This window comes from Solenopsis invicta, chromosome 10 (assembly GCF_016802725.1).
Source record: "Solenopsis invicta isolate M01_SB chromosome 10, UNIL_Sinv_3.0, whole genome shotgun sequence".
Classification (NCBI taxonomy): domain Eukaryota; kingdom Metazoa; phylum Arthropoda; class Insecta; order Hymenoptera; family Formicidae; genus Solenopsis; species Solenopsis invicta.
In genome coordinates, this window is record NC_052673.1 from 18666824 (window position 1) to 18692833 (window position 26010).

Below are 26010 nucleotides of genomic sequence, written 5' to 3' on the forward strand. Positions count from 1 at the left end.
CGTGCAAAAAAAAAAAGAAAAGAAAAAAGAAAACAATGAAACAAGACGCGTGAAATTGACGGTGGCGTCTAATTACACAAAATCACAAAGACTCACGAAACGGCTCAATTTAGCTTTTAAAGAAGCCAATATATTTCGTGGGAATCCCCGCACATTCTATGCAAAAACGAGGAGCGATAAAGAACGTCATGTTACATCTGACGTGTGGGAAAACAATTTACCTGGTCGGAGAGGGCGGACAGCGTCCGACAATTTGGCTATGTCGGCCGCGTCGTAACGAACGATTTCGGGGATCTGCATATAAGAGCCTAAAAAACAGGAAACCACGTTTCTGGCGTACCCCACCTCCCGTTGCACGCGTGTTCTGCCGCCATCCGGTGAAACCTCGCCCGGCAACGACTTCCGGAATCGTATTACCGTGTGGTCCTGGAAAGACGAAAAAATAAACTCAATAAAGCCATGCAAACAACGTCATCGCACGTTTTGGAATGCTTTATGACTTTTCACAAACTATGGTAATATTATAAATACATCTTTTGATAAACTTTAGTAACGTTATAAATATAATATCGTGCGATTTAATTCTTTACGCTATCAGCGCAGCTGCGTGCGGAATTATATTCCATTTATAGAGTCCGCGCACTGAGGGAAAATCGCATGAGCGTAAAAAAAGATTCAAGGTGGACGCGAGTTTGCAGCTATTTTTCTTCCGTTGGCGGTCTCGGTCTGCCTAACGAACAAACGACCCCACATTTCCTATGCGCCTGTAGGTACATAAGGTAGCTCGCATTATCAGGAACAGATCAATGCCTCCCGACCTGGCGACACCGCAGTCGACGCGTATGTAGGTCAACTTTATGAAAAATTCTTGGGTTAAAGATAACGACCGAGCCGCTCTCGTTCGTTGTTTCCAAGCGCGCTCGTCTTGCTCGTCGCGGCCTTTGCGAATACTATCAATCGATGAACGAAGCCAAGGTTCTAAGACGCTCCAAAAATTAATTCGTCCAGGCACTCTAATTTTCGCTCGACGACAAGTATTGACGTGAAAATCGCTCGATATTCGAATAATCGTCTCTTTATCAAGTTTTTCTCTTCCACTATTAATATCGCTCATTTGTGTTAAAAAAAAAAACAAAGTTTTTCTCTTTGAATGCTGTGAATGATTAAAAATTTTGTAATATTATTTTTAAATGCGATATTAACGTAACAATATATTGTAGCTGACTGTAAAGGAATAAAAATATCAGGAGCTCTTTATTCAGCGTATTGAATTCTCATCAGAATTTTCTCTTTTTGAAACAAGTTTTTAAATAAGTTATATCTTTTTTTTATTTTTTTTATTTTCTTAGTTACATCATCACGGTAGCAAATAATCTCTTGACAATTTTTACTTGAGAAAAATATCATCAACAGTTATATGCAACATTTTTTATTCTTTAAACAACCTGAAACCTCTGGATAAAACACGTAAAGCAATTAATAGTATAACAATCATCTGAAATGATCAACGGCGCAAAATCTTTCCGAACGCAACACTTTTATTATTTTATTAACGCGAAAGTGTTCATCGTCGAATCTCATTCGGAATTTCGAAAGGCAGTCATTATTCGCAAGACAATTTTGCGAGACGTGGACAAGTGGGCGAATGTAACCGTTATTTAACAAGCGTAGCGCATTATGCGCTGTGATTTTCGGCGCGGCGCGGCGGCGATCGACACGCTCGATCATGGTTATCGGTAAATATCACGAACCATGTCAAATTTCGTAGTCTTATATGGAAAAAAGCGAGCGATGACTAAGCGTCGTCGATCCGGCCACCTTGCGTCAGTTTTTACGATTTCGATCTACGATCGCGTCCCAATTACGATTCTAGATTAGTATCGAATCCGTGAAAATCAGATTTGGCCGCTTTCCCGAACGAATCGATCGCACTCCAAGTTACTCCGAATGATTCAACATTAGAAATGATTGTCCAATCTGCTGAGACCAAAACGGCATTTCGTTTGATGGCTCGCTGCGATTTTCGTGCCGGACTCTAATCACTCTCAAAGTATCGCAATAAATGACGGCGAAGTTAATTACCAGGGTGCGCCGATCGTTCTTCTCTGTGAGAAATTGACCGTTCTACTAACCGACCGACGTTTTGTCATGTAAAAAGACAGGAGATGAACGCCCGATCGGCCGTCGGCCCAATAATGACGTACGGTGAACGCTCGACTGGCTTTGCTACGCGTTCCACTTTGCTGATCGTTCGCCGCCAACTATTGACGATTCGATTACAGTCACGATCTCCACAGGAATAACATTGATGTACAATTTTTACGAAACAAAAAAAAAATATATATATATATATGAGTTGTTGCAACATTGTTAAATATATCGATCGAATGAAAACCGTTTGTTGCTTCCGTTAGTGACAGATTTATATTTAAAATCTATAAATTTTTCACTTATTGATGGCACGATTGTTAGAAGACACTTGTAGTAAATATGAAATGGTACAATCTGTGAGATAAAAATGATTATCTTTCACAAATGTTTAAGTAAAAATAAAAATTTTTAAAGAAATAACGGAATATCAGAAAATTTTCAGAACGTACACAATTATCGAGCTATCTCTTATTGTGTTTCAGTTGTCGTTCAATTCAACAAGCAGCGGTCGTCGAAGCGAAGAAATATGAGGGAAACGCGAATGCTTTACGTACGTAAAAAAAAAATCAGAAATAATATACGCATTTAATTAATTTTAGTTGATGAATGATCTTATTAACCTTATATAGGCAGCGCCATTAAATATATGACTGCCAGGAAAGCGCGTTAAACAGAGCAACGCCTTTTTAACATACGCGCATACTGCATATTACATGCGGCATTGTTTTACGACGATACTCGCCGTCATAATTCACACGCATTCAACGCGTCGCCGCTTTGTTCGCGCGAAAATACACAATAAAATTTGGAACGTTCAATTTCTCGCGCCTCTCGGCAAATCTCTCAAGAGCGTGCGACCCGGCATGAACCGCCAATCGATATATAGGCTAAGCCGGCTGACGTGGCTGCAAGTTTTTCATGCGTCACGTCTATTAATGCGACTGTATATATCTGCCTGCGTGCGTACTTTTTTTTTTTCCCCCATACGAGAGGGCAGCCAACAAAGTATCTCCATGGCGGAAATACACAATTATAGCATGCCTAAAAATACACGGATAAATCGAGACAATTAATATTTGAATTAAAATTTATTCGATAAAATTGTGCAAAATAAAATCGCGCGCATGGGCGTGATAAGGATTAATAGTTAGGATGCAATTTATTTTACAATGTTACTGTTATTATTAATGTTGATCGTGTATTTGAAAATGCGTAATGAAAATATCGAGGAGGAAAATACCGTGAGACTGAGAAATTGAAACGTTGTAATATTGATTTCATGTTTCGGACTTTTGACAATAACTGATGATTTATTGTTGCCGGTGACGGATTCGCGACGGACGCACGCGCTATATAAAGATTGAATGGCAAACGATCCGTAACGCGAATTAAATTAATTGCCTGCAGTAGTAGAACAACATCTCGACCGGGACGAAGAACAGCAAAAAATGCTAATCGCTTCTACAGTTGCGTAAGCGAAATTAAACGGGAGATCAGAAGGCGCGTTTCGACCTCGTTGAAACGCTCGACGTGACTGCCGCTTACATTAATGTTTCTACGCGAGTAGTTTTTAATAGTTAATCTACGTACAAGTGACTCCGAGGCTAAATTAATATATGCTTTTTTTTTGACGCAACGCAACGTGTAAAAAAAGTCCAAGTCCGATAAGGATAACGCGCGGAGCGGGGACACTATCGGGTCAAGCCTGTATATGCACACAGTGTATCGCATTCGATACGCTCTCAATGCGCGGCTTTCAGCGCTTTCTGAAGATACCCTTGTCAACTATCTCCGGTTGTGCAAACGTTGCTACCGTACAAACACATCGTAAAAGTGACGTAACCGCTGTCGCGAGAGTCCGGGGATTTGATCGAAACTCGCGCGGGTCGCTGGAGCGCACAGACGGAAAGCGCGTCCAAACACAGAAGGGGGAATGGAGCAGGAAATCGATATCGACGCGGCGCGGCGCGTCGCGCCGATTTCGTTTCGATTCGGTGCGGCGCGGCGCGGCGCGGCGCGGCGCGGCGCGGCGACGCAGAGACAAAGAGAGACAGAGAGAAGAGAGATGGACCGGATGCCCGCTTCGGCGAACCGTGTCCAGTGCGCGCGTACGATCTCATTAAATTCAACATGACCCGCGGCCGCGGTCGCGACCGTTCCCGTCCGCTCGCGACAGATCGGATACGGGATCACGTGGAGGAGACCTCGACAACAACGCGCTGCCGGCTACCGGCTGCCGGAACGACGGCGACGCGACGCGACGTCGCGCCTGCAGCTACACCGCATAATGCGCGCGAGCGCGTTAATTCCCGGCCGAAAATGTCGCGCGTCGCGACGCGTTTCGCGGTTAAACGCCGCACCGCGCCGGTGTTATCGCTGATCCCGGCTTACCAATCTCGGCGTGAATAAATCGAGATTGTGCTCGGCGACCGTGGGGTTCCGATGCTGCTTTCGTTTAGCTGGCTATAAAAAGTTCATTTTCAGTCTGCGTTTTCGCACGAAGCAACGACACGACGCGGTAATAGTAGAGATTTGAACGACGATGTTTATCGTCGAGAAGGATGCTCCGCTGTAACAAAGACGATAAAAATAAACGATTAATCTTCTCCCGAGAGTTTCATACCGCGAGTGTCCACTACGTGTGTGTGGACACACGTAGATAAGAGTCAACGACCCCCGGAACTCTCGGAAGAACCGCGGAAGCGTATTAATTACAAATCGCTCCAAAGCCATCCATCGATCGACGCCCGACCATTCATCACGATCGCCAGCACAGTTCTGAGGTGCGCGCGGAGGATCGATCGGTCGGCTGGTCCCCACTTCAGTGCCCTCCTTTCTTCCACCACCGGTCCGTAGATCCCCGCCGCCGCAGCCGCCGCCACCGCCGCGTCAACCGGGGGTCAACGGCCAACGTTAATGGTCCCTCTTTCTCTCTCTCTCTCTCTCTCTCTCTTTAACCTTGTCTCTCATAAGCCCCTCTTTCTCTCTCTATCTCCGTCTCCCTTTCGTCGCTTCGTGGTAGTTACTCACTAGCGCGCCCTCTTCTTCCCTTTCTATCCTCCGCTCACTCCCACCCCCGAGTCCTCTCTTCCCTCCGGGCGAGCTGCAACACGTCCAATGGCGTGACGATCGCTGGTGCGGAGCACCGTGTGCACGCGCATCGGGCCGCGATCTATGACTGATTAGGCAGAGATAGGCCGCGCGCAATTATCCGCACCTTGAAGAGCGAGAACGGAACGGCTCCGGGCGACGGGTGGTTGGGTTGGTCGGGTCTTCCTATTCTTATAGGACTCGCGAGTGGAATTTTACATCCGATCGATACCATACACGTATAGCAACGCCGCTGCCGAGCCGCGCCGATCACATCGCGATACTCAAACGTCCAATACTCGCAGTCGGATCGGTATCCTTCGCTCTGCCATTACCTACTTTCGTTTAACAGTAAAGCTCGAATCGAATGATCCTTCCATCTGTTTGCTTCTACGACGTTAATGGCGCGACGATAATCGCGCCGTACGCACGCAGCTGTATCGGATTGCAATTTCTGGCTGATTAGAGACTGTGCACGTTACGACGAGGCACGAGCGACGATTGCGTATGCAACTGTGCGGAAACAGAAAACAACGTTTCGCGATTGTGTATTAGTATCGTCAAGGTCCATACCACGGTAGACTAAGATACATCATTGGTCGTACGTATAACCGCGCGCCAATGAAACGTCCGCGATCCGCGTCGCTATTGGCATGTACCTGGAAAATAGCGTAATCCCTGTGATCAGCGAGTATCTGAGATAATCGAGCCGCGATTCAACGAACGGCGATGCATCGCGCATCGCGCGCAAGGAGAATTATACATTGGATCGAAGTCGCATACATCGCGTGATCATTAAGTTCTCGAAACTCGCGGTTTGCCAACGAAAAGTCCCTTCGCGCTGATGAATGAGCCTTCGCCTAATGCCCCTGTCGAGACTGCCTCGAGAGATAAAGCCTCGTCTAAATTTCAATTATACATTCGCGCGCGCTTCGCGCACCGAAGGTACACAACGCGGTTCAACCCGGCTAAGAGAAAGAGAGAGAGAGAGAGAGAGAGACTGCGCTGAACGAGGGTTCGGATCCTTCGCCATTACCGCGGGAAAACTGGTCGTACGTGGCACGTACTGCGGTCGAGTATCGAGCAAAATGCTATCAGGCAGGAAACCAGGTTACTAACATTGTGCTAGGTTCGCTTGGAAGAAGAACGTTTCAAACTCGTGTGTGGACTCGTTAGAGCCGTCGTAAAGCCGTCGGTGCCGATAAACGCGGCAGCACGCAGAAAGATAACGAAACGTTCGTGAGTATATCAACAGGATAACGACGTTTCGCACTCGCGCAGCTGGTGTCGCGGTTAACGACTTAATTTACTCTCTCTCTCTCTCTCTCTCTGCCCGGTACCAATACGTTTGAGCGCGAATGGACAGAACGTATCTCGAGAGCTCTTCCTTCCTTCCGAGAACCGCGCGGGAACCGAGCAGACACATCGACGGTCTTCGAGTCAAAAGCCATTGAGAATTCAAAGGACAAAGAAATGTGCGCTGCACTTTTATTTTATAAACGATAGATATCGGAATGCTAAGCGTTCCGAAGACCGAGTCTCGAGGAACTTAAAAGTTTTTTCTTGTTTTTTTTTTTTCATTCGACGCTCGTCCCCCCTCCCTTCGCAGCACCGATAGTCCCATGAAGTCGACGCAGCCGAGTCACGTAATAAAATTATAAACTCACAGCGAGGATGACTCAACGCGCGGGTTAAGGTCGCTACGTGAAGAGGAAATACGTGACGAAAGGGGGAAAGAAAACGAAGAGGAAAAGGAGTACGGGAGAGGAAGTCGGTACATCTTACCACCGCAAACCAGACAAATTTGCGATTAGCGATGCTTATGCTCATTTAATGCTTATTCAGCTAAGAATTTCATACTTGGACATTTTTAACACATTCACACTGTGCAGTCAAGATACTAATATATTTTCTCGATATTACCGATATTGTCGATTAGAGATATCGACGAGTATTCAAAAGAACAGCTCCAATCCACTCTCTTTTATCCGCGCTGTCAGTTCACGACAGAATTGATGCAAGTTCGACAAACTCGCCGACGCGGCGAAATGCATATTCGAAGCTACGCTGCAGTATGCAGCGTGCACGCATCGCTGTCGACGCTGTCATCGACGTGAGCGGCGACCGCGTGACACGAGGTGGTGTATCGTTTGTGTGCGACAGGAGAAATCACGTAATAGAAACTTAATTAGAGTGTTATCAGTAGAACACAAGCGTCTGTTGGATTCGCCTAGGTGCTGCTAATACGTTCGGATTTCTGACGCGAAATTTCGACTGATCGCTGATATCGAAGATTCGCCATACGTAAACATGACTGAAGAAAATAAGAGAATCGGACAAAGTGTGAATCATCCGTGGTTGCGTAATACATTTTCAATATGGTACAATATCTCACGCCTTTCCGATACAGTAATTATTTTTGAGATACTGCGCATACGTCGCGATAACGGTAATTCAGTCCAGGTCATAGAAGTTGGGCGCATACACACACACATACACATTTGCGATTATTATCGATCCGCGATAAAGTCCGCGGAGCGCCGGATGGAAACGACGGGCACGTTCGCTCAGCGTATCGCGATCCAACCATATCCGAGCCCTCGAAATGCGCACCTGAGGAGACGCACGAAGTGGAAAAAATTCATTTCCTGCGACGACGACGACGACGACGACGACGACGACGACGACAATGCGCTTCGCATAAATAAACAGCACAGATAAGAGAGCTACAGTTGGCGTGGACGTCGTGGGTAATTAAACGAAATTATTTATACTTATGTGGATCGTTTGCCCACATCCTAAAGAAATACGTGGTTGAGTGAGATCGACCAACGCGTATTTTCTTTCTACCACGAAGAGACGCGATACGCGTCGCGTATATTAACATTATACATTATTGAAACACGTTTCCTGATAAGTCACTCAGTTAATTATTCGTTAATTACAGACGAATGCACATAAAATATTTAGGGTGTTTCGTAAAGGAGCCGTTCCATGCTTTCCGCTACTCTCATCGTCTACAGATTTCTCTTTACCGTACTAAGATAGATAGGTTTTTTCTCGTCAGAAATATTCGCGATGCGAAATGACGCAACAATGAGAACGCGAGAATCTCAATCATCTTTATTTTCTTCTTTTTTACAATGTATGATTACGTTATTAACAACAAACGCGTTAACAATCAGCGTGTTTTTCTTCAAATTGTATTCGAGGCCGTTCTTGCGAAGTTATTATCGCACGACGATAACTCCCTTGGACTTTTGTGCGAAAACGACGCGAAGAAATTGCGCGTGTCCTTATCTGTTGACGAGACAACTCGTATGATTGATTAACTCATAAGAGAAACGCCTTCCTTCTTTGATCGGAGATCAGCATTTTTGCATTGATTGTAGTCGACGATGATTGTAGTTGTTCGCGTGTTTTTGCGCATTTGCATCTTAACCATACGAGTACATTTATGCAATTCGCTATTCGCTATAAACAACAACTTAGCAGTTACACAGGTATTAAGAGTTATAAAACGGGCTTCCCGTTTTTCTCTTCGGCACTGTACTTACACACTTGTAAAACTTCCTAAGGAAATTAATCCATTTAGAAATGTGTAACATCGTAATGTCTTTGTGTGTCAAAGTAAAACACCGCGCCGTCATTAATACTTTCGTTCGAACGTAATCTAAAAAATTCAACCTACGTTGAAAGACTATGACGATTCCAAAGTGGAATGTCTGGTATGAAATGAAGAAAAAAAAGCTAAATCGTAAATCGTCGACGACGATGCCGAAAAGAGAGTCGACTAATGAAACTGCGGACGGCAGTTACAGTTTAATAATAGGATCCAGCAAAGACCGGACACGTCGCGATACGCTGAAATTCGCGGGAGCGAAGTAGAAATCCGAGTTTAGTCCGGGCTTTATTTTCGTTGGTCACGGGATCGTGGAGATCTTCAAGGGAATGATTCTCGAGGACTCCTCGACGAGGTCGGCCAAGAGCAGAAGGGCGACGAGCGAATAAAAGAGAGAGAACCCTAATATTACTTGTTCTTTGAATATTTCGAGATCTCAGTAGAGGAGACGAAACACATTCATAAAATATTAAAGAGATATCCGTAGGTACAGCCGTGACACACTATAGGAAAACAAAATAGGAAAAATATGTGATTTGAACGACTTACGTCTGGCAGCGCGATAACGATATTGGCGTTTCCTTCTCCTTTGTAAATCGCATCTTCCAAGGCGAGAGCCGTAAGGGGTAAACTCGTCTCGGAATCGAACGATGATTCTTCTCTCGGATCTCCGGCGGAAGCAGCCGTCGCTTCTAAGAAAAACATGATGGATTTCGGATGTAACGCTTCGCCGCTTCTCATCAACGTATCGTCAAATCTGTAAGCAGACAAAGAAAGAAACGTTTAGTTAATTTTTTCCCCAAGTTTCATGAAAAATTTGCCAAGTTTTCTTTCGCCAATAACATTCTCTTGGAAAATATGCCACACTTATTAATGGTACAATGGTAAATTGGTTGACCGTTTTGAAAGAGAATATAGAGAGCGTTAAAAAAGGACAAAAGAAGTTTGGAACTTATATAAAAATTTATGATTTCGCATACGGAAATAATAGTGAAATTTATCTAACGAGAGGAGAAGCAGAAGTGCAAACACAGCTTTAAATTGCGTTTTATCGTAAAAGTCTTTCGTGCCCGTATAAAGAATCTCAAATCCCAGCTTCAGACATCCTGTTTTTTTTTTAAATTATTAATAAATATAAAAATTTAAAAACTTGTGATCGCCTTCTCCTGTAAGAAACCTTTGAAAATATAAATATATATCTGTAGAACGAGAGATCGTGGCACGTAACAGAATTGAGCTGAAAGTGTCTTGAAAGCGCGAAGCGGTGACGAGAGAACTGTGTGACTCGCAAAGTTTTTGTGCCGCAATTCGATATCTTAATTCGTAAGATGTAGGTCCACGCTGACGTAAGACGCGACCGTGCGAGATATCAAGTCGGTCAAGATTTGCGCAGCCATGACATTTCCTTAAGCTCGACTTTATCGTCGATACCGGTAGCAACGCGGTCGTCGAAGAAAAATCACTCGACTCCGGGAGCCGGTGAAAGTCGGACAAAGGCCGCTGCGGCGTTTCATATTGCTGTGCAACCGTGGAAATTCAAATGTCGATCGATTTCGATCCGCTATCGAGATTGCGCGACGACGGTATTTCGCAACGCTCGAGAGAGCGCGGCGATCGGCCGTCGTCGTCGATATTAGCCTTCACGGAAGACCTATCGCCGCGAGTTTGGCCTTAACCCTAACAGGATCAGCAGTAACCGATCAATGACATCAGAAACGCATACTCTTTTCCTTTAATATCGAGCCACGAAGATAGATGGTCTTTGCTCTTTGGCGCGTAAGCTGGGAGAAGAAGGCTTACACAGTGTCCACCGACGACGTGTCGTCACACGTGTACAATGCTAATGAAACGGTCAGCAGAGGCAACACTTTCTCCCGTGCTAGATTCACGAAACGAATTTGTGTAAAATAGCCGTGCACCGCGCCGCGCCGCGCCGTTTGTTTTTCCCTCACCACGGCGCGCGCGTTGCCGCTTTGAGTTACGTAAACTCCTTATTCAGGAATACGAATTTCTCACACTAGAAACCGCCTCGCCTTTTAGATACGTTCGAAGCCTTTCTGTCTCTAGTGACGTAATTACACGCTGCCAATGACCACGTAATTGCAAGGAACGCCGACCGCCTGACAGTCGTTAGGATACAATACAGACGCGTTGTCCATCGACGAAGAAAAGAGGCTTATAGTAGACGTAAAAGTATAATTCAACGAATCACTTGATATTCTCTCTCTGGTATAAAGAGAAAAAATATTATTTGCGTACAAAGTTATCGTGAACCTTACTCGCGCGGTGATGCCGAGTTATAGAATTGCGTTACGCTATTACTCATCGTGAAGTGACGCGCGCTATAACACTCTGACGAATAAATGTCTCTCGTGAGTGATGTGGCGAGTGATTCGATCGGTTAGGAAATACCTCATCTCGTTGAAAGATAAAAAAAAAAAAAGACGAGGGATTCCTTCGATGACGTATCGATCAGTCGAATTTCATCAGAATAAAAACACGTTATTAGATAGGTAGAAATATTAATTTTTATTAACGATGTAGCTACGGGACTAGGCTGGTTATTGACGAATAACCTGTTGAATTTTATAGACTCGTCAAGCTTGTCGCGCGCCGTCCCTCGAGTGGTAATGTAAAAGTACGCTCGTAAAGTGGTTCTTGTGCAATCGGACGCTTAAAATCGTCAGATCTGACAGCCGGAGAGTCTGGAGGGTTTCGGGAGAGCCCGGAGAGCCCCGAGTGCGTCCGCGGTCCAATGCTTGGAAAGCGACACTGCCGACATTGGTCGCGCTTCGGGAACTCGCGAAATCGCCCATTCCACGTCGTATGATTTTTCAGCGTCAGTCAGTCTCAGCGATTATAGTACGCTTATGGTATACTCTGTACGCTAGACGCGAGACGATGAGTCACGCGAATGAAGTCATTTATGCCGGTAATAAAAAGAGAACTGCGGCCGCGAACTTTCGAAAGCGTCGCGTTAATGAGCGCGTTGCCATCGAGATGCAAATAAGTCGAAAGGAGACGGAGACGCATCGATAGGCCAAAATTATGACGTCAGAAACGTGCGTAAGCTTTCCGAGACCAAGGTTCTTTTTTTCTAATTTTCACGCTCCAAGCAACGATTACACGTGGAAGAATCGCGCGAGAACCTTGTGGAAACGTTTATCGCACGATATCGCACAATGTGTGGTGTATAACGTGATTGAAAAATTATGTGCCATATGCGATCTTTAGTTGCGCGTGATAAACTTGTCATGGCTCCACGGAGAGTGGAATCTTTTCTGAATAGAGTCTCGTTTATTTGATCATCAATATTACTATGAGATTGTTCGTTTATTCTCTCGCTTTCTATAAATCACCATATCTCATTCGAGACAACATGCTAAAGGATTATCGAAAATCACTTAACAACATTCTGATTACGAGATCAATGACAATGCAAAAAACGTACGTAATATTAGTTTACCCCGAGCGCGATGACGATCGGCATAGATTACGATACATAGATCGAAGATTGCATTTCGAAAATTAAAATAAAACGCAATAATTGTCGCGTTCATCGGTGTTTTATCATGCACCTAGCCTTATCTGTCGCGCCTCGTTACGAGCGGCAAGGAGGAGGCGTCTTTAATAACGACTTAAAACTGGAGCAAGCTGTAACTTATAACCGATAACGGTGTTATTTTCCACTCGTTGGCCAGTAATAGGACGCATCTTTTACCGTTAGCCGAACCATCGCCAATATACGAGTATATCGCCATCGCGCGACGATCGTGCGCGGCGTTTGAAAGATAATTGTCTCTTGTCAGCAGCGAGCTACCTTAGGAGAGTCAGTAGCGCGTCGCGCACAATGATAATCTCGTTACAAGGACGGTTATCTTATTATATACGCTTCGTCATATGCCGAAGCTTAGAAGGTGATAGGTGCGATTGGCGTAACGCATCTCGCGCCGCGCATACGCTAAACTTTAAACGACACCGTAGAGGGTTGATTAGTTTATTAACGTGTTACCGTTGAGCTGCAGCGTGTTGTACCCGATGTATCTCTTTTGAGGGAATCGTACGAGTACAGAGTGGTAACATTGTTTCAGAACTCGGGTCGTAAAGAGCCGCGCTACTAATTTCCCGCAGCCTGCAGCCTGCAGTCTTTGCACTCGGCGGAAAGTACTGTGGAACTCTGGAACGCCCTGTATCGAGCGGGGAGCACCACCTTTTAATGCTGCACTCGTACGTATATGCCATATGTACCACGGCGGGTGTCTCCGTACAGGGTGTCTAGGTACAGCGAGCACGCCGCCGTTGCCAGAACCGAACCGTCTTAGCCATTTTCGCGTAAGGTTAACGACCGCCGGGCTTGTGAAACTCCAAACTCCGAACGGATCAGCGGGAGAGGTTTGCACGCGCGTGCACACGTCGGCCGCCGCGCACACCGACGAGACGCGAGATGCACGCGGCGTAATTGGAAACGCCGCGTTTAATGTCCGCGGGCGGACCAAACTTCCCAGGGACTATAAAGCCGCTGGTGTTCCCGGGCCGATTAACCCGTAAGTACGGTCGCGAGGTAATTAAAACTTCCCAATTTCGCAGCGCGCTGCGCTGCGCCGCCCGCTCTGCAGAGAAGAGCTTAAATCGTAAAGAGGGCCTCGGCATTGGAAATTTCTTCAAACGGTTTAACGATTTTCTAGACACGATGGCGAAAGAAAAATGTTAATAAATTATGCCTGTATAGTATGAGATTACGCATATAAATGAATGCTCCTCGTTCGCAACATCTTGTCGCTTTAACGGGATTGTTGATCCCAAAGAGAGACTTCGTCTGGAGTGAAGCTGAAATGCGTCGGACTCGACCAATTTGCCGAGCGCGGCGCGCTCTCAGAGACAAGTCGCGCAAGAACGACGTTGCAGCTGCGAGCGGAGTGCACTTCAACGTGGGACAATGCGCCGCGTCCACAAGGCAGAAGGATGTACAGCGAGGCACGAGAAAAAAGAGACAGCGGCGGCGGCGGCGGCGGTGACGATGAAACGATGGAAGAGGCTCGCCGTTGTTCAGTGATAAGAGGCGGAGCGTGTGACTGAGCGAGCGTAAGAGAAAGGAGAGGAGGTGGATGGAATAACAAGAAAGGAGGACCTTGTTCCCTTCGCCACGGCAATCGATAAGCGCAATTAAGACTCGCCTTTGAAATAAACGAAACAGTGAGAACGAGAGTCTCCGCTAATGACAGCGGGGGAAGAGGGGAAAGGATACTCTTTGCCATCGAGTATCATAGGCGACTCGCAATCGGATTTACGATTTCAATGGCCGTCGTCTACGAAATGGTAATTCCAAACTTTAGAGGAATTATAAAAGATTATTGCTTTTATATGCTTAGATCAGCTTGATTAAGTATTCCAGATATCGTGCATGACCAAGATTGCGCGACACACCATCCTCTTTCCTCAATCGCGTGATTCTCCCACACTCGGAAGAGGATCGCCACGCTGTGTTCATCGTCGTGAATCGGTTGGTCGAACCAGCTCGGTCGAGCCGGTCGAACAACCCAAGACGATTTCCTCGAGGCATTACGCAACATTGCCGAATGGCGTGCAGTTGGCAGGCAACAAAGTGTGATACGCAGCCTCGACGAGAAACAAACTCGGCGAGGAGGTCGCGCGGAAGAGATTGGCAGAGGAGGATGCCCAGGGCGATGGAGAGAAAGGGGGGGGGGAGGGGAAAAGAGAGCGGGAGAGGTAAAGTCGAAGAGGAAGGGAACTTCGTGGTGTGCTGAACAGAATCAGCAATTCTAACTTACAAGGGGACCACTAACCGACGAGCGGGCCAAGCGACGTCAGGGGGGCTGGGGCAACAACCGACGTTGACCTCCACGACGACAACCATCATCGGTGACTGTGGTGGCGACGGCGACGACGACGGTGACGGTGGCGGCGTCGACGACGACGACGACGACGACGACGACGACGACGACGACGACGACGACGCGAGGACAAGGATAATGAAAATAATAACGGCAGTTTCTTATTCCAATGATTCTCTTTTCTTCTTCGAGAGTAATAATTTGCCGTCATTTTGCACGCCTCGACTTCTTCGCTATTCGCACCTATCTCCTATCTGTCCCACATCGTGACGAGAAGCGAGAGAAACCTTAAGAATGCCTGATCAGGTTGTTGAACCAAGTTGAACCAAGAACATGGAGAACGCAGCTACGACGACGATGTAACGCGCGCCCTTTAGGCGATCCATTAACCTTTCCCCATCCCGTGGAGTATACGGGAAGTTCGTAACGAGCGCAGAACGGTAGCTTCAATGAGATCGCTGTTCAGATCAGAACAGCAAAATCGTCAGTCGTTATGTTGTAACAGGATTCGCATCAGTGGTTGATAGTTGCGAGTAACTCATAGAGCATACGCAGCAGGAAGCGTAGATTCTGCGATCTTAGCATCATTGTGGCACCATCTCGTTTCTCTTTATCAGCTTGTATACCTTATCCCTATTATTTCTTGACGATGCTCTCAACCTGAAAATGCGCGGTCTATGAATCTCGCGTGAATCGAATTTATTCATCGTCGCTCGACTGCCTTCCCTTTAATTTCATCGAAATGACACAGGCTTCGATCTTCCTCCAACTTTCGCGTCGATAGAGTCGATTTGTCGATTAACATGTTGGCAGCAATACCAATTCATCTCACAATTAATTATTATTTTGTTCCAAGTCTCTCTTCGCGAAACGTGCTCGATAAATGTTGACTTGACACACTCATCGCAATACGTCAACTCTGTAATTAAACATTAAACAAAGACTCGAAAGAATGTGAAAACAATGATGTCACAATGGAAATGAAAAAATTGAAAATAAATGTATGAAAAAACATACGAAAAAAAAGTTTCTCATCCTATTTTATATTGGTGATCTATCAAATCAATATTAATCAAGACAATATTTTCAAATTTGCACCATAATTGTTTCCTTCTATTCATAAATTCAATTGTTCGAATACTTATAATTCTTTGCATAAATCGATAATGGAAATGTCATGAATTTTTCAAAGAGAAATGCACCCATGCATTTTGCGAATTAAATAAACCGATAAATAAACTTCGAATAGACGTCGTTAATTATCATTCCACTAATTAATTAACAATCATCAAAAAAATCTTTAATAAAAAAAATCTTTCCACGACAAGAAATATTTCTGGCAAGTGACGTGTTTAGATTATACAAGTTCTTTTAAATTATCTCGATCGAGATATTTCCGAGAATAAGTATATCGAGAATCCCGAGAACGCCAGCGCAGCTGAAAAGTAATCCTTGATTTCCCATTCGCTGACACGTGCAAAAAAAATATGCATCATTTATCGCTTCGCAAGTATTCGCGATGTAAAACAACTTACTCCGAATTGTCAATAAATGATCAATATGCAGCCTCTCGTCTGTCAAATAAACAATTTCACTCGCGAAATTATCGTTCTTACGAAACTTAATTGATCAAACAAATACGATGCACTAATGTCTTAAATAATTCGAAGAATTTCGTAAACATTGCGTGGCAAATGGTGTTACTTCATTATGAAATATTCGCATATTTATCGAGTTTATACATGATCTGTCAATTATGAAAAGTAAATTTAGAGACTAAATTTAGAGATGAAAAATAGATAAACTCGCAGTTTATTTGAAAATGTTAAATTTTACGATATTTACGTTCGATTATACGGATGCATAAATTCATGTGAATTCTTATACTTCTACCTTATATTGCAAACAACATGAAATACGCTTGGTAAGGTGATCGGGATAATGGACGAAATTGATCGACACACGTATTTTTTTTATATTCATGAAATTTCATAAGCACGAGGCCTTTGTTTTTATTATCTCTGTACAAAAACAGTCGAAAAAATTATAGATTTTCTTTGTTAAAGATTTAATTTTTTCTCTGGAGCTTCACGGCATATGTACAAGCGGGAAATAATTAGCCAATATAATCATAAACCTAAAAACTAAATATAATTATACATTGATATATAATAGATATAATTATAATTCATTATAATTAATAGTAAATCTACGAGTCTACAGATTCGAGTATGTGTGTAAATGTATCGGGTATCGTGTCTTGAGTATTCGCGACTTGTGTATACGTATATGTTCATGTCAAGTGTGTATGATGTACTTGTGTGTGTGTGTGTGTGTGTGTATACTCATGGACATGCATGTAGACTTGTAAAGCGAATTTTATACAGAATTCATCGAGTAGCGTCTCGCTCGCAGTCAACGCACAGAAACGAATGGATCTTTTTATTCGCGCTCTCCCTTTTCGTTCTCTCCGAACGACGCATTAGCTGGACAGGGTCGCCGAATTCGAATCTCACAGGGCCACGAGTAGTTGTGTGTTATCTCATTCTCTCCCTACAACACTAAATGAAACCGCTACGAGTTCGCTAATCAGTATTCGTATAAGTAATCTGTCATCACAATGGCATTATCGTGAAACCCGTGGCCCATTTCGATCGAATTGAACGATCCTGCTAAGCTCCTCACGCTCTCTCTCTCTCTCTCTCTCCTCTTTTTCTCCTTTACTCGCTCACTCATCATTCAATCATTCTTTCACACTCTCTTTCTCGTTTATCTCCTTGCTTCTTTCGATAGCCCCCATTTTTTATTTGTAATTTTACTTCCAAGAATCTATCGTCTTCCTCTTACTCGCTCCGTCTTCTCTCTCTCTCTCTCTCTCTCGCTCTCTCATTTCTAGTGTCCGCATAAACGAAAAATGACTTTTCCAAAGAAAGGGAAAATATTCGACGAAGAGCCGGCCCTAGAGTTTTATTTCTTTCGCCATTCGCAATTCTTTTTCACGTGCGGCCAAGGAGGAAAAATCCAGAAAGTCGAAGTACAAAAGTTATCATACGATAACGATGATGCGAAAAGCATGACATTCGATACGTTTGTTCTTCGAAATGGACTTCGAATTACTAAAAATACTAAATTATCAATTGTGACTCACAGCAATTCAATCAAGTAAATTCAAAGCTGATACAACGATCATTTCACAATAACCATAACAACAAGCCGGTTTTGCCAACGATAATCAGCATAGATCATAATTTAATCGATTCTTCTTCTATATTACATTACTGGGTATAATAAAAGATAAAAAAAGAAAATGGTTAACTATACGGCTGAAAATGTTCAATACTGATGTTAGTGAGACTTGTACCGATGTAGTGATCAGCTTTAAGCAACAGCGAAATTATTCCTGTCTTCCTTATCATGACAATGTTTTTTTTTTTAACGTAAAGTATGTCATGCTCTTTTCATTCGTTCGAGCATATTAATGCGACACTATTGCGATATGATAATTATAATATCAATAATTGCACATTATCCTAAACAAAAGCAAAGCGATCGTAAAGTAAGATTTATTCATGTCTCTTTTTTTATAAAACAAGTCAAAGAATCGCGAAGTTGCTTGGAGAAACTTTTTTCCCAGGATATTTGAAATAATTTTATTGCGAACACTTCTAATTCCAAGATTCCCCTTCCCCGGCTCTATCTCTCACTTCTTTACTTCAATCACACATACTCTATCTTTCTCATTCAGTCTGACCATACACGCTCTCTCTTTCACAAACTTTCTCCTCCCTTCTCTCGCAAACTCTCTCTCTCTCTCTCTCTCTCTCTCTCTCTCTCTCTCTCTCTCGCGGGCCGAATTATGTTTCTTTTTTTATGATTTATCTTGATTTTGTCTCGTTTTATTTAAAAAAATACTGAATTAGTAACCAAGCTAAAATCACAGACTTGCTGGAGATTTATCCCAGCGGATTTGTACAAATTCCTCCTGAAGGTCTTTCTTTCTCTCTCTCCCCCCCCCCCCTCTTTCTATACATATGTATAATTACAAGATGTATGTGTATATATATATGTATATAATTATGTATATATAATGTATGCGCATATATATATATATAATTACAATTTATTCGCGAAATAAATGTGTATATGCTTGCATTTTTTCCTCTATCGCCCAGCCCCTTTCTTCATTCTCTTTTCCTGCCCATCATCTCTTACATTCTAACGCATCTTATCATTTTCACTTTTTCTCTCTCTCTCGCTCGCTCTGTCACCCTTAGCATTCGTCAGTATTTATTTTTATGTGTGCTTGTGGGATCGAACGAATAACGTAAAGATATATAGGGTGATTCTCGAAGACGAGCGTGCGCCCTTTTCGATTCCGCGTTTCCCGGTGAAAATCAATGACAAAGGGAAAGGAACGTGTCTTGTCAGTCGACAACAGCAAAATAATTATCGAAGGACGACGTAGCGGAGATCTCACCGCCTGGCTCTCACACTTTCTCTCCGGCCTCGTCCCGCACTACTTTCGACAGATTATATATTCGAGATCGCTGATGTTTTACAGCCGCCGATACGGACGATCGGAGCGTGTGTTTCCCCGATATGCAAAAAAAAAAAAGAAAAGAAATGAAGGAAACGATAATCTCCAATTCCATTTTTGTCCTCACCGGCACAGCAGTCTTCTATTTTGACGTCATACGTAGCGGCGTGCAGTAACGTAAGCCCCCTGTTTTTAATCGATCGATTTGTCGCGATGATATTATCGAGTACACGTTAGCGCGTATATGTTATGATACAAGTATCTGATTGCTTCAGCGCATGACGTCAAAGTCGAAGAGGACCGACGAGTTTATTATTGAGCGAGGTGAGGTTGATCTCGTCCTTTCGCTGTTCGCGTGCGCGTTCGGCGATCTTAAACGAATCGTCTCCAGTTCTTCGACAGATTTGCATGGTTTACTTCCGATGGCAACGGTACTTGTTCCGGTGAGATGTTACTTTCGAATAATACGCGATACGTACAGACACATAACGAAAAAGGACGAACGTGTCGAACGAAATACATAGAGATGTTTCTCGAGTCTCTTGATCGAAGCGACGACCCGATTAAAAGCGCGGAACGCACGCGCTTCCGCGGATAAAATTCTCGCACGTGTATATGTAATACATACATACATACATACATACATATATATATATATATATATATATATATATATATATGTACCATTTACATACCGGTATGTATAGTAAGCGCACACGCCGCTCGTGTTTAGGTCGTTATATACGGAAATTGCTTATATTGTCGCTCTATCCTTAGTATAATCACAGACATGGTTTCTACAATTGCTACGTACAACAGAGCCTTTTTCTCGTTTGACACCGAACACGATAGGTTCTCTTCCCCCTTCCTTCTTTTCACCTTCATTAGCCATCTTCGATCTTTCGTACTTGACTCGCACATCACGCACATCACGCACATCACGCTACTCACATGCACATACACTCACACATACACACGTACATTCTTTCAAACGCAAACTCTCACCTCCATTCCTCGAAACACTCGGGAAAACTGAGAAAAATTGTCACGTATGACGAGATATTAAATCCAATTTGAATTTTATGGGCAAAAATTGAAATCCGTGGACAACGCGGATCTCGCTCTCATTATTAACGCGAGCGTATCGGTTCGTCAAGTAACGGTAATTGAAGAGATCTCGATGCCGCGGACACGAAGCAGACGCGTGATTAATCGAGCGAACTCGATTATTATTGCCGGAGCGGACGCGAGCGTTACGTGGTGTCGGGTGAGCGTCGTCGTCGCCGTCGTCGTCGTCGTCGTCGTCGTCGTCGTACACACGCATGTTCTTCTACCATTCCCTCTTTCTCTTTCTCTCACGGAATCATTCGCGCGGTCACTCCCGAAACATTCGGCGGAGAAACACATTCGCAGTCACACACCGTGTGCTACTCGCTATCCGAGACCGACTCTCCATAGTCACCCAAAACACGCCCGGGTGCCTGCCTTCCCGTGGATAAAATCACAGCAATTTTATACACCGTCGTGTTTTCTCCCGCTTTCTTCCATCTCCTCTCACGCGAAGGATATAATATACAATTCGTCAGTTATGTACACGCCCGAGGGCAACTTCGCTCCCCTTCCTCGCCCCCACGCGTGTACAGATGCTCTACATACATAACGCTTATATATATGTATATATGTACATATAACTCACGCGCTTTCGTGAAATTTGTACGTGTGTGTTGCGAGTATCTCGTGTACGTGTGTTGTGTATCATTCACATTCAAGACTACCGCTTGAGATTTCTATTGTCGAGAATACCTGTCGAATAGTTGAAAATACCTAAGATTCGTACTACTGACAGCCGTTTTCGAAAAATAGAAGTCGCAACTTTACATCGAATTTGATACTTTATTATCACGATACTGCCTTTTGTTAGGAATTGTTCGATAAAATCCATGGAATATACGTGAGAAAACGTGTTGTCAATTTAACGTGAATTAAACGAATTTTACAAATACTCGTGGAAAATGACGTTAACAAAGAATAAATTCGATGAATCGACATCAACGATCTTGACGTCTCACGATAGCAGGAGTCTTGACGAGTCCATCGCGTTTTGCTCAAGATTCGTTGATGCGTGACTTTAATTTTGTATGAATGTATCACGAAATTTTGTATATGTGTGTATGTGTGTGTGTATGTATGTATGTGGCTCGGTGGTAATCTGCATTGACAATGCGAGGTTCGAGAAAATTCTCGACGATGAGAGTGGAGAACGATTGACTCTCATCCCATTTTTTATGGTTCTCAATTTTACGATCGTACAAACCGACGCGAATTGGAAAATGGAAAAATTGGTTTATATACGTTGCAAAAATGATTAATTTTTATTGCAAATTATCCGACGTAAATCACGTTTACTTTCTCTTAAACACCCTAAATGACAAAACCACTCAACAGGATTGTATCACTCAGGATTTCATTCTTAGAAAAAGATGCGCATCTGCTTTTCACGAAAGATAGATTTGTAAGCTATCGTAAAGCGATCGATCGCCTCTCTTGTTTTCGCGTGTTGTAAATATTTGTCGGTGTGTACGAACCTTAATTCGAGATCCGACGGTGGCAAAAAGTACGTGGAAGAAAGACACTGATCGTTCGGGAGGATGCGAGAGACAGAGAAATCATGTATAGAGTATATATATATATATATATATATATATATATATATATATATATATATATATATATATGTGTGTGTGTGTGTGTGTGTGTTTTCTGTATAAATGTCTGAGTACGGTTCCTTTACTCCCTCGAGAACGTAGGAAGGGCGATGAGGCTGGCTGGTCTTCGTTGTTCCTCCCTCGCGTGGCTACTGTCATCACGAGAGACACTCGGAGGTTACGCAGGTGGAGGAGGTACTGAGATCAATTAAATCGGCTGCTGAGAGAGCGCCGAGCTCGCTCCGTTTCTCTTCTCGTTGCGATGGCCGCGAGATCCTTTTTCCAACGGAAAAAGACTCGCCGATGGTGAGACGAGCGACGATGATGACGTTGAGGAGAATAGCGTCGGATGAAAAGGAAAATCGACTGGTCTGAGAGCGCTCCGATCCGTTTTTCGTCACTTTTTTCGCTCTTGCGAACCATTCTCACGACGACACAGATGTTTTCCGTTGCTCTTTCTCTTCTCTTTCGAACGCGTTTGAATCACGCACAGACTAGTCGAAAACACGTTTCTTCTCTGCTCGAAGGTGCCTTTTCTTACTCATCCTCGAGATTCTTCACGCGCGAGAGAGGGGTCGGGAAGCGCGAGACTAGACTAGAATCGAGTTCGAGTCGACCGACGCGCGTGGACGAGCTCGCGTCTCCCGAAGGATGGACTCTCCCCGTGTAGCAGGAACTCGTTCGAAGGAGGGACGAGGCGCGACGAGGTGCGACGCTGCAGATCGCCGATGTGGATGACGGTGCTCTGTTTATACATTTTTTTCCTTTTCCATAGAAGACGAGAGAGAGAGATAGATAGATAGAGAGAGAGAGAGAGAGAGAGAGGAAGGGGGCGGGAAGAAGAAAGGAGACGACGATGAAGGGTCGACTCTTCGCTCGAGAAAGAGAGGAAAAAGGGAGAAGAATAAACGCAAGGAGAAACGCACGCACGTTTTGAGTCCACGAAAGGTTGAGCGCGCACGGACTTGCACAGTCCGACGCGATCACACGGGATATCACATATCACGAGATGCACGTGCGCTTAATAGATCATTTCGAGAACGTGGATGCGAGCGCGGCGACGAGTCCGGCGATTCAACTGGAGACGTACGCGGCGATTTGCTCGCTGAATTGCGTATGCTCCAGCAGCAGCGAGTCTTTGCAGCTCTCGAATTGTTGCTGTTGCTGCTGCAACGGTGGCGGTGGCATAGTTGGCGTTGACTGATGCTGCTGCGTATGATGATGCTGGTGCTGATGTTGATGCTGGTGCTGGTGCTGTTGTTGATGTTGTTGCTGGGAGATCTCTTCCGTGTTCTCAACTTCGGTGCGCTCGTACAACACGCAGATAGAACCGTTCTCGCCGATTCTATACGACACTTCCGACGGGTCGATCCACATGGTCAGCTCGCTGGGGAACAGGCTGTGCAGGACGGTGGGCAGAAGGCCGACGTTCGCACCGGCCTGCGCGATCACCGGGTCCATTTTACCGTTGATACGTATGCAACGATAACCGGAGCCGCGATTCGGTCGATCTGGGAACCAGTGATCGCGATAACGGTGGCGCAACACCTCCGTTAGCGATGATTTGAACATCTCCAATTGCCGTTCCGACAGCTGACCCGCCTGCAGGCGCAGTAGCTGCACCAAAAAGTCCGCCGCCGACACAATTTCCAGTCTCATGGTCGGTTATGTGACCCAGGGCGAAGGCGTCGATGATGAAAATCGAATAAAACTCTCTCTCTCTCTCTCTCTCTCTCTCGCTCTCTCCCCTTCTTTCGCGGTGGGATTAACGGTGCGCGGAAGGGAGTCACACCGATGACGCACTTGATCTTACACGAGCACTGTCGATATATACGTATATATATGTATATATATATAATCTTTTTCTCTCCGTCGCTGCCACTGGCGACCCAAGGCTCCGAAAGCCAAAGCCGCTCCACGTCGTTTTGCACTTATTGAATGCAATAGAAGATACGCTCGTGTCACGGGTCACGGCGCGGCGATGAGTAGGCTCGACGGCGCTGATGCCGAAAGAAGCGCACGGTACCAGTCACAAAATGGCGTCGTCGCCACGTCGCTGCGTAGCACTCTACAGCGCTCGTCGCACGTCGTCGACCCTCCAGCGCGATGGGCTAACCGCCGGAGCGTCCCTCGAGGATCCTCACCGATGAGGATGTAACCCGGCGCACAGCTGCAGATGTACGCGGGGGATCGATCTCTCGGGCGAGCGTCGGCGCGTCGTTTCTCAGCGCTCGCCTCCCTGGCTCCGAATTCACCTCGTCGACTCGTCCTCGTGACGAGTTCCTTACTCCGTTCGCGGATGGACGGCGCGTTTGCCGTCGCGCTTCGTTTCACCGGATCGATTCGTCCGATCCGGAACCTACGGTCCGATTTACGATGGGTCGAGTTGGAGCTGATCTCTATAGCCAATTGGGGGTGTGTTTTCCGAATCTTCTACACACACACACACACACGCACACTCTGTGTCTCTCTCTCTCTCTCTCTTTTCGTGTCGTTGTGTCCAGACAGACTGGCCGATAAACTTTCTCGCGACGTTCGAACCGATGGACAGCTCTCTTGCCGTCTCTCTCCCTCTCGCGCTCTCTATCCAATTCGCGGAGTTCCCGCGTTCATCGACTGCCGACGACTTTCTAATGGCATCGCTCGCAACCACGGACGGGGTAGCCTCGTCTCTTTGTTCGAGCGACGCCGAATGGGGGGTACGTATCGCGATATCGGCCAATCGAGCGCGGTCGGCCCCCACCTCGACGCCTTGTCACGTGACTCGGTTCGCGCTGCGCACGATAGTTGTGCGCGGCCACAGCCGCGTCCCGAATACGCAGACCTCGTCTGCGCAGTGTCAGCGATTCTCAAATCGCGCCTTGATACCGAGTTAACGTGAAACGCGTCTCTGTGCGAATCGAGATCCGCGAGCTCGCCTCGCTATGAGAACCGAACGTTAACCACTTACATTTATACATAATTCAATTGTATCGCGCGCATGCAGAACAATCTGTATCGAGCGCCACTTTGTTGTTTTGCTCGCGCAAACAAAAGCAGCCCGACGTTTCTGATTATTTTATATGATCGACGACCCTATCATTTTTCTTTTCTACAGAATGCGTCGTTTAATTGAGATTTGAATGCTACCTGAAGGTGCATAAAGAGAAATATCGTGTGCCTTTCCTATAATGACAATTCGTCGTTTCAAACATTCTGCTATACTGCTATTCTGATACTGTTGACTGATACTAACTTGTTTTAATTAAAACACTCGATCGTTAACGAGATCGACGCTATTGAATGCGATAGATTGATCGTATGAGACAGATCACCAGTTTGCGATTTTTCTCTCATAAAAATGTTCCTTTCGATCATTCAAATTTACAAGCGTAACTAATTCAAGGATAATTATTCGTCAAACAATGATTGAAATCATTTAATGTCATTCGAAATTCCACAAAGTTCCTAATGTAAAAGCCAAAGCAGCGCGAACTTTATTCGCTTCGACAGCAGAGAGTCAAAGTAAAGTTACATCTCGGTTCCATTCTACCACGCTCCTAATTAGTTGCGTCAATCTAAGTCTAGCTGTGAGCACCACTGACCCCACAGGTTTTAAGTACAAATCTGAACGAGGGAACGAGCGAGCAGGGAACTAACGCCGACTGCTAGAAAGCGCGTAGGTTACAATACCGTGCAACTAACTACACGAGCGACGAGCGACGAGCTTGGCGACCGTCGGCGGGGTAGCGGCATGAAAACCACTCCGTCCGGGATTTAGCCCGAAACTCGAACAACGAGCTCGGTTGGGGGAAAAAAAGCCCGACCCCGTTCCCGCGGTACCCTTCTTCTTTTCCCTTCACCCTTTGACGTGCAAGTTTTATATTCTTTCAAAACGCTTCAATCAACGAAATAGAAGGGTAGGGCGACGTGGAAATCATTTCGTTCATTCATTTCGATCCCTTGTATACCGTACGACGAACAATGTGTAGTGAACATTAGATACGCATGCATTAAGAAAGAAAAAAAAAAAAAGTATTATACGTCGATCAGAAGTCTCAACAAATTTGCCGA

General features: G+C 44.9%; 3 protein-coding genes across 6 annotated transcripts in view; 1 reads left to right on the forward strand and 2 right to left on the reverse strand.

Moving 5' to 3' along the window:
• LOC105197676 overlaps positions 1-26010 on the forward strand; it is a 69013-nt gene that overhangs the window by 39535 nt on the left and 3468 nt on the right. The window contains exons 2-4 of one of the 2 annotated variants that reach the window (XR_005575677.1): positions 2634-2701; positions 12955-14179; positions 14256-14371. Coding sequence is in view for 1 of the 2 variants with exons in the window: in XM_011164158.3 (XP_011162460.2) it covers positions 2634-2701 (68 nt within the window). In the remaining variant the exon portion in view is untranslated. Of the gene's footprint in view, positions 1-2633; positions 2702-12954; positions 14180-14255; positions 14372-26010 lie in introns of those variants that run through there. The other variant, XM_011164158.3, reaches the window with a different exon arrangement.
• LOC105197674 (inositol-pentakisphosphate 2-kinase) overlaps positions 1-26010 on the reverse strand; it is a 79962-nt gene that overhangs the window by 13488 nt on the left and 40464 nt on the right. For 2 of the 3 annotated variants that reach the window (XM_026131571.2, XM_026131570.2), the window contains exons 4-5: positions 9413-9620; positions 222-426 (exon numbers count right to left, since the gene is read on the reverse strand). In XM_026131571.2, coding sequence (XP_025987356.2) covers positions 222-426; positions 9413-9604 — 397 coding nt within the window. In that variant the 5' untranslated portion in view covers positions 9605-9620. Of the gene's footprint in view, positions 1-221; positions 427-9412; positions 12959-26010 lie in introns of those variants that run through there. The other variant, XM_039454262.1, reaches the window with a different exon arrangement.
• Positions 18905-24591, reverse strand: LOC105197675 (protein BTG2). The gene has a single exon (XM_011164155.3). The coding sequence runs from the start codon at positions 23614-23616 to the stop codon at positions 23032-23034; it is 585 nt and encodes a 194-aa protein (XP_011162457.1). The 5' UTR covers positions 23617-24591; the 3' UTR covers positions 18905-23031.